The sequence below is a fragment of the Protomyctophum parallelum genome (assembly GCF_964188405.1).
Source record: "Protomyctophum parallelum genome assembly, chromosome: 19".
NCBI classification, from domain to species: domain Eukaryota; kingdom Metazoa; phylum Chordata; class Actinopteri; order Myctophiformes; family Myctophidae; genus Protomyctophum; species Protomyctophum parallelum.
The window spans coordinates 5,693,130-5,702,849 of record NC_139717.1 but is presented as its reverse complement, the minus strand read 5'-3'; the positions used below and the strand labels follow the sequence as shown (position 1 = coordinate 5,702,849).

The 9,720-nt window shown below is 42.0% G+C and overlaps 1 protein-coding gene across 1 annotated transcript; it reads right to left on the bottom strand.

Annotated features, from left to right (window-relative positions):
- Positions 1–620: 620 nt before the first annotated feature.
- Positions 621–8,627, bottom strand: LOC310876421 (protein unc-93 homolog A-like; the record flags this gene model as incomplete). The annotated part of the gene is made up of 8 exons (XM_083789953.1): positions 621–958; positions 1,677–1,808; positions 2,241–2,376; positions 2,903–3,114; positions 3,198–3,317; positions 3,520–3,749; positions 5,384–5,565; positions 8,538–8,627. The coding sequence occupies 8 exons, from the start codon at positions 8,625–8,627 to the stop codon at positions 621–623; spliced, it is 1,440 nt and encodes a 479-aa protein (XP_083646079.1).
- Between the last annotated feature and the right edge of the window lie 1,093 nt (positions 8,628–9,720).

The window sequence follows — 9,720 nt, the reverse complement described above, 5'->3', positions numbered from 1 at the left end:
TGTGTATACTGTGTATATATATAAACATATGCTATGTTGGATGTATCTATTTGTTATTTTATTCTTATTTTTTATCCTTGTGTTTTATCCCCCTGTCTTCTTGTCCTTTGTATGTGATATGGACCTGAGTCTGAAATAAAGATTTATTATTATTCTGAGTCACTGGATGAGATGTTTGGATGAGTCAGCCTGGATAAGAGCAACTGTTTAATAATGCCTACATTGTAAATGTACAGTAGATTATGGCAGAGTGTGCCACGTTGTCGCCCTCAAAACGAGAGGCCAAGGTCTGGTATGTGACCTTACTGTATATGCGAGGGAAATCTAAGTCAGTGGTTTTCAAAGTGGGGGCTGCCAGGGTTGTGGGGTACGTTTAGGCCAAGGTAGGTATAGTTTTTTGTTTGTTCTAGTGGGATTGTATTTAGGAGAAATTGGTGGTTTTGGCGGCTGGTCCTTTTTTGAAATATCACGATTTTTATAACATCACAAAAGAATAACTTAAAAAGATAACTGAATAACTTAAAAGGCTCTACAATTTTCCTCGGCTAACCATTCAGTGACATCAACGACATTACACTTCAAACAAAGAAAGTCAAACAATCACGATTACGAGACGGAATCTACAGACTAGTCTGAGCCAAGATGTGCTTGCGTATCATTTCTGACTGGTAGGCCTTCTCATGGTAGGCCTTCTCCTCATGGTCCGAGTCCTGGTGGCCTGCAGGGTTTATGTGGTCTAACTGTTCGATGGGCATCGTGGGGTTCTTGTATTCCCCGTATTCCACGATGGGGTACGTGACCACGGTGAGCAGCAGCACAGCCAGAAGGATGTACAGCTTGGTCTCCAGGCAGATGAAGGTGCTGTAGGCGAAGGCGATGACGAAACCCAGAGACTCCCACATGCGGTAGTTGGCAAACGCTGCCTCTTTGTCTCTGGGGAAGAGCACTCCATAGATGGCTGGAGAGAGAGAGAGAATCAACAGAATAGGATCATAATATAATATAAAAACAAATAAATTTAGCCTTTTTTATTCGATGTGTTTTTTTCTTTAGATGGGAGAGAGAAACGGTTGGTAAGTTGAGAGTACACATCGGGGTAACGAGATGAAACACTGCTCTGTCTGGAAGTAAACCGATGGCCATAATTAACGCCATTGATGAACCATCTGGTCAGTTATAGACATGTGCTGCTGTTTATTTTGACACTGTCCTATAAATAATTCTATCTAAACCAGTAGTTCTCAACCAGTGGCTCGGGGGGCCACCAGTGGTCCTTGAGGGGGTTCCAGGTGGTCCCCAGCTAAATGATGGAGAGTTGGTAACCAAGTGGAACCCGATAGATCTTTTAACTCTTGAGAGTGTAAAATGAAACCAAAATGGATCCGTACGGGTCCATTTGGTTTCATTTTAAGCTCTCAAGAGTTACATTATTGTTAAACATCTGCATTACTTAATTTACAAGAAGTCTACACGAGAATGTAGAACTGTTATTTTCATCAACGACGACTAAATATTCTTTCGTTTTGGGTCTGAGAGGCTAAAATGTCATGAAATGGTGGTCCATCCGTGGCTCAAATGGCGAATAAACAATGGGCCTTGATATGAAATGGGTTGAAAACCATTGATTCTAAACTATATGAGCTTTTATCATCCGAGGGATTTAGTTTTATTCTCACAGTTGGTCTGTGTTTGCCACACAGCGTCTGCCATGCCCCACAGCCCCGGGAACACGAAGAAGACGGGCAGCTGGTCGGGATGAGGCCTCCAGTACAGCAAGGCTATGATGCAGGAGAAGTTGATGGCCGCCGCTGTGAATGGAGAGACGTGGCATTGAGAAACCTCACTGCTCGTTGAATGAGGGTGAGTGTGATTCAGATCGGAAGTCTTAACTATACAAAATGTCTTTGAATTCATACTACAACTTATAATCCCCCCTGCGAAGGCGTTTCAAAAAGTATTTATTTAAAGACCTTTAAAGCCTCGGACAAAGCCAACTCAGCAGGTGACAACTCGTGACAATAAACACTTTTTTTTGGGCCGAACAGATAATTAGAAAGAGGAAAAGAAAAGGGCAGGGTACAACCATTTTTGTTGTTTTTCTTGATATTGCTGCCTGATACCGATATGATGACCGGTTAATTCATCTAGCTGAAACATAGCAGAGCATTCTCAACTATGCATAGCTCTATAGATTAGCCTCGTTTACACTCTTAAAGGTATCTTTTATCCATGAACTTTACCTAGCAGGAAGAAAGGAGCTCGGCCTGTGTACATGGCCAACTTCCCAAAGACAATGGAGGACAGTGAATTGCAAGCCCCGAAGCAGATCATCACATAGCCAACAAAATGGATGCCCAGTGCACACGTGGCATAGTTCTGTAATGGAAACAAAGACATTTTATGCCGACCCCCATCTGAAAATATGTTGTTCCAGGGACTCCCCAGAAGAAGCAAGGTTTTAAAAACATTCGCTCTGAAAGAATATATATTCAAAGATTTGCACCACATTTTCAGGATAAAATAAATAAATAGCAGACCTACAAGCTCATAGTGCGGCACTCGAGCCACGCTACGAGCTTGTAGATCTGCTATTTTTCAATCGCTAAAGTATATATGCTTAAAACACCAAAAGGGGGTTCCTGCCAAAAATGGGTGTTGAACAAGCCTCGAAAACATGCTCTGTTTTTTCAACATTTTCCACATCACACGGAAACATTAAGGGCCGATTCATACTCCTATTTTACCGCCGTTTCGGCGCTGTAGTGCTCGTCAGAAACCTTCAGTAGCACCAAAGAGCCGACTTTAGGACGGTACCCAGCCAAATTACGTCACATTGTAGGCTCTACAGCGCCGAACCCTCTAAAATAGGAGTATGAATGGGCCCTAACAAGCTCCCCCTCACCTTGGTGTACTCGCCAGAGAGGAAGCTCTGTTCAAAGCCACTGTACATGGTGAGAGGGATGAGGACGAGGAGCCGGCGGTCTCTAAGCAGCCGGAATGTGGCCAAGAAGGTGCTGCAGAACGGCTCCCGGTTCCCACGGAACTCCCTCGCCTTACTCTGGTCAATGTTGTCCAGGAACACCGTCACGATGACCATGGCCAGCACCCCGACGCCTACAACAAGGAGAGATGTTTTCTTTGAACATGGATCGTTGGAAAGAGACAAAATAAAAGGCATAAAATGATCATGATGTTACCGATGTAGGCCGCGACGAGCGTCGTGACCAGTTCTTGTGCTGGTTTGATGGTGGTGACGTTTGGCTGGATGTCACATACAGCCGCTCCACAGAGCTCCAACTGTTCATCTGTGATGTTGGCTGGAAGACCACGTACATTTAATTAGTCAAAACCATGAATTACTAGTCCGTCCAGAGGATGTTAAGACAGTGATAATGTAACACAACAACTGCCCTGTAATTAATCTTTCTTTACAAGGATCTTGTGAATCAAAGAGGTGAATCACATTTTGTAGCTGTTGTCTATTTGCGTTCATTCTAAAGGCGTGTTTTACGTGTGTACCTATTGTAGCATCCTGTTGGAATATGAGGGAGGACATGAGGTTGCCCCAGACTGCAGAGGACTGGAAGATGAAGAAGAACATGCCAAAGTATTGGTTGATGACATCGGCACCCTTCTTGCCCGCCTCGGCAGCCTGTAGATTACCAGTGATGGTCAGGTAGGCACATTTAGCCGACCATAGAGGCGATCCACCCAAACCCAGGATCACAGAGGTAGGGATGAGTGTGTACCTGTATATAAACCCAGGATCACAGAGGTAGGGATGAGTGTGTACCTGCGTATATATATATGGGAGGAGGAGGACAGGCACTCATTCATGACAATGTGTTGAACTTGAACATGATTTGAAGTTGAGGGTTAATCTATAGCAGGGCTTTTTTTGACTTGATAGCTACTTTCAAAATGACCAGTCAATAAGATCTACCCGCCGAAAAAAGTATGTTATACCATTGCTGAAAATAGTTTAAATATGGAATATCGGAGGTGGCATTACATATGAGACAAATGTACTTGGAATTGGAAATAGAGGGGGAGAAATGGAATAATCTGTAATGCTACTGACGTTGCACATCAACAAAATATTGCATTGTTTGAGCTTTTTCAGGCCCTTTATTGATGTCAATCAATCAAGTCACCTTAATTCAAGTGGCAGATGCCTTTTTTAGGGGCATGCCATGTGATCTACCTGCACAGCCCTTGTGATCTACTGGTAGATCATGATCTACCTTTCGGGCACCCCTGATATTCTATACATTGTCACATGGTCGTATAATCTAGACCATACTGCCCAAATCATTGTCTATTCACATCTTCAGCCATAATGTTGTACGTAAACACTTTCCCCCCCTACATTTTACTGTTACTACCAAATACCTAAATGATTGAGTCAGTGTTGACTACACATTCATCCATTCATGCACACATTTCCATGCGGGCGGCATATGCTATGCAACCATGCAAGGAATCAACCTGCTCATCAGCAGGTCGAGGTTCAGTGTTAGCTCATGGATACTTTTTTATGTTTTTTTGCGGCTTTCGCCTTTATTTCATACTTTTTTATAGAGGGACAGACAGTAGGCTGACAGGAAAGGGGGAGAGAGAGATGGGGGAGTGACATGCAGTAAAGGCCGTCGGGATTTGCCGCTGAGCAGAAATGGGATGTTAAAATGTGTGCTGGTCGTGTGTCATTGACCATCTATTCTAGAGCCTCTGTGATTTGTATAATACACAGGCTCTTTAATTTCCAATACAACTGTAAAATCCAACAGACTGTTGGTGAAATAGAACACTATCTTTGTAGTATGTGTGAACATGTGCTATTAGAATAAAGTATTAATGTACTAAAGTAGTAGTAGTAGTAGTAACTTATTCCATTTGTTAGGATTATATCTATACGTGTTCCAACTTGAGATCACTGATGATGACCATTGTTCAAAGCATATCATGTATTATTATTTCGTTTTCCACACAATGGCGCAAAATTAGTTAATATAAGTGGCATATATTCTTAAGATCATATCAGAGAAAGCCTGAAAGCACCCTGGCAGAGCTTCCTTCTACGTGATTTTAAGCTCGTTTTAATTCATGGACAAAAGGCCTAAAGCCTTGACCACACCAAAGGGTCACCATGCAACTCCTTGGGTCCAAACGGTTACAAGGAGTTGCATGGTGACCCTTTGGTGTGGTTTGGGCCGTTGAATTCCATGCGTTGAATCACTTGAAACAATTAACTTACTTGGGACAACGTGGGTCAACGTGCAACAGGACATATCAACGCTAAAACCGTCTGGACCCTTTGGTGTGGTTAGGGCTTTAGACAAAGAGAAGGACAGAGAGAGGAACATGACAGAGAGTGGTGTCTCACCATCCAGGATAGAGGTTTCCAAAGGAGTAGGAGACATAGCAGGCCATGCTGACCACGATGGTCCACTTACAGCCCAGGTTCTTGATCATTATGGGGGGCAGGAACATGGAGGAGACGATGATGGAGGCATAGATGACACTCAGAGACGCCACCCCCATCCCCTCCTCCGCGTTCAGACTGCTCTGGGCAGGAGAGACACACACAACGTAATGGATGATCATTAAACGCTCACATTCTGTTGTTGATGTACTGATTGTACAGGAATAGAGCAATATATTGTCTGTGTAAACGGCTAAACGCCGTAAACAAACGATCATCTCATTCTGGCCAATCACAATTTGCGTCCTCACTTGTCCGTCTTCACTTTACACAAACCCGGAAAGCTGGGCATAGGAGGGGCTATAGCGCCCCTCAGAAAATAATTATTTATATTATTTATTATATAAAGCTGGGCATAGGAGGGGCTATAGCGCCCCTCAGAAAATAATTATTTATATTATTTATATTATAAAGCTGGGCATAGTCCCTCAGAAAATAATTATTTATATTATTTATTATATAAAGCTGGGCATAGGAGGGGCTATAGCGCCCCTCAGAAAATAATTATTTTTATTATTTTTATTATATAAAGCTGGGCATAGGAGGGGCTATAGCGCCCCTCAGAAAATAATTATTTATATTATTTATTATATAAAGCTGGGCATAGGAGGGGCTATAGCGCCCCTCAGAAAATAATTATTCATATTATTTATTATATAAAGCTGGGCATAGGAGGGGCTATTGCGCCCCTCAGAAAATAATTATTTATATTATTTATTATATAAAGCTGGGCATAGGAGGGGCTATTGCGCCCCTCAGAAAATAATTATTTATATTATTTATTATATAAAGCTGGGCATAGGAGGGGCTATAGCGCCCCTCAGAAAATAATTATTTATATTATTTATTATATAAAGCTGGGCATAGGAGGGGCTATTGCGCCCCTCAGAAAATAATTATTTATATTATTTATTATATAAAGCTGGGCATAGGAGGGGCTATAGCGCCCCTCAGAAAATAATTATTTATATTATTTATTATATAAAGCTGGGCATAGGAGGGGCTATTGCGCCCCTCAGAAAATAATTATTTATATTATTTATTATATAAAGCTGGGCAGAGCCCCTCAGAAAATAATTATTTATATTATTTATTATATAAAGCTGGGCATAGCCCCTCAGAAAATAATTATTTATGCATACTTGGTATAGAAAGCTGGGCATAGCCCCTCAGAAAGCTAGGCATAGCCCCTCAGAAAGCTGGGCATAGCCCCTCAGAAAGCTAGGCATAGCCCCTCAGAAAGCTGGGCATAGCCCCTCAGAAAATAATAATTTATACATACTTGGTATATAAAGCTGGGCATAGCCCCTCAGAAAATAATTATTTATGCATACTTGGTATAGAAAGCTGGGCATAGCCCCTCAGAAACCTATAGGCATAGCCCCTCAGAAAGCTGGGCATAGCCCCTCAGAAAATAATTATTTATACATACTTGGTATAGAAAGAATAGGTGGCGTCACACCAATGAAAGTAATAGCTGAAAACCTCACAAGATGGTGCTACCTGTCCATTAAAGCAGTGGTTCCCACACTTTTTCATGTCAAGGACCCCCAAATTGACACTGATTACCCCAATTTGAAAAAGATATGCCTGCAGGGACCCCCATAAGAGAAGATTTTTATGGCTCTAGCAGTGATTCTCAACCCGTTTAATTTCAAAGACCCCCAGTTTGACATGCATATTAGTCTACGGACCTCCATTTAATGGCATTCCTATCTCTGGGACCCCCGATTTATATTGTAAAATCAATGTTAATGTAACTCTGAGAGTGGACAAATGGACCTGTTTAGGGTACATTTGGTTCCATTTGTACACTCTCAGAGTTACAGACCCGTAAGGGTCCATTTGGTTCCAAACTATCATTTAGCTGGGAACATGGAACTCCCTCAAGGACCCCTGGGGGTCCCCAGACCCCACTTTGGGAACCACTGCATTAAAGGCCCAGGGACACTTCCCCCTTTTTGCAAAAGAATATATGTTAATGACGTTTAGAAGATTTAGAACACTTTCCTGGGGGTCCTTATGTGTGTAATATGTGGTTTTAGATATTTTAGATTTTAGCAGTGAGCCCAGTGTCTCTGATCTCATGGACACTGGGCTCACATACTTCCTGGACTACAATTCCCATAATGCTTTGGTGCACTGCTCCTCCTTGTGGATAGGGGGAGGGCTGTCTTGTCGGTGGTTAGGTGACCACCGAACTACAACATGACGTCACGAGCCGCGGTGAAGAGCAAACCACCGCCACCGCTCCAGCCCTTCTCTCTGTTTTTACTCACCACCGCTCGTTATTTCAGTGCCGGTGGTCAGCTCACCACCGGAGCGGTGGTCACCTCACCACCGAAAAACCAGACTATGAATAGGCCTTTACTGTGTGTGAGTGAGCCCAGTGTCCATGACATCAGAGACACTGGGCTCACTGCTAAAATCTAAAATATCTAAAACCACACATTACACACATAAAGACGCCCAGCAGGAAAGTGTTCTAAATCCTCTAAAATATATAAGTGTCCCATTAAACTCAATGGACGAGGCGAGGGGGGTCGCTCGTTCTATATACTTTGAGAGAGATGACCCATGGCTTTGATTTGACTGGATTCACCATGACAAAACATAAACTATGAAGATTCTCTTCCCGTACACAATGAAAAAAAATCTTAATTCTGAGTAAAACTCTTTTAAATAATAAATTATATTTCCAAATTTAGCAACAAAACAAGGTATGATCTAGCTTCTAGGCTAAAATATATTACAATAAATGTTGAATGTAGATGTTGAACAGGTGTCTTGCTAGAAACAAATACAAAAACTTTAATAGCTAAAAGTAAGTCAAACAGAAGTAAAATTCTGGATTTTACTGTGCGTGTGATGTGACTCACATTTCATTATATGTACTTTTGCAATTGTTACAAAAATGTAACTTGTTCAAGCTCCAATGTAATAATGTAGACGCCAGTTTGCGTGTTTGAGTTGCTGCTGTCAACTTTAGACTATAGTTCAACAGTTGACCTTCAATGAACCTCCCATCTCTGTTTGAGTCAACTTGTGAACTTACCTGTAGACTTTGCAGGCCTCCATAAGCTGTAAACAGTGACAGAAATCCAATGGAGACCACAAGCACATTCTTTAAGTTACGGTTGAACATTTTTTAGCTTCCTTTAGTAAATCCACAAGGAACTTCACCTTTAAAAAAATAAAGTATAATGTGGTTATAATAATCTACTGTAGCCTATATTCTCAGAGTAACAAGAATGAATCCAAGTGCAAGTCAAAGGAACTTCTCTCTGGCGGAAACAAGCCTGTCTTTGATATAGTCAAAATGGGCCATATTTGAGTTCAAAGTTCACAGACTATCTGTTGTTGTTGCTGTTGTGCCATATTCTATTTTATGTTGTTAGGCAGATGAACCTTATCTTTTTTCTTTATAAACCATTAAAGGCAAAGTAATTAACGTAAAGTAATTATCAACTAAACAATAAACTTCTATCCTTCCCGGAACCAGGCGGGCCTTGCTGGCCTGCCCTTCCTCTCTCTCCCTCCTGTAAGTGTCCATATGGGCTGGGTGTCCATGGAAGCACAACACTTTAACAAAGACAATCAATCAAACCATACTCGTCGCTGTTGTGATTGTGGTCAGTCTGGTCTTGTTTTTGGAGACCTCCCTCTGGAAGCCTTATGGATGAACTGAGTCACGCAGAGGCTGAAGTATTGAACAGCGTACACATGACGTGCCTAGCAGATATGAAAACAAGGATAAGAACAGCATGAACAGGAACAGAGCATGCATCTCATATCATTGAGCACAGACAGTCCATGTCTCTGATAGACCGATACAGTAGTAGATTGATGGTCATCGTGGATTGGATGGTTATCATGGATATCAATGTGCTTACGTAGGTGATTGTTTTACACTGGGTCAAGCAGATTAGGTCATACAATCATAACAGTCGCCCATCCCTCTCTCTCCCCTCCTCTATTTCACACACCATTTTCTTCCCCTTCCCTTTCCTGCTTCATGTAGGCTCAATCTTTAAATCCGGTTTTACCCTAGCTATACCCTGCTGCATTTAGGCTCAACCTTTTAAGTTCTGTTTGTCTTCGACCTCTTTGTGAGGGCAGTGACATACGAGAAGCAATATTTACATTCAGTTCATCCCCACCATAAGGGCAATGGTCGATTCCTGTAAAACAGTTTAACCTTTTTTCTTGTGACCAGAGTGAGATAAGGCACTACATGT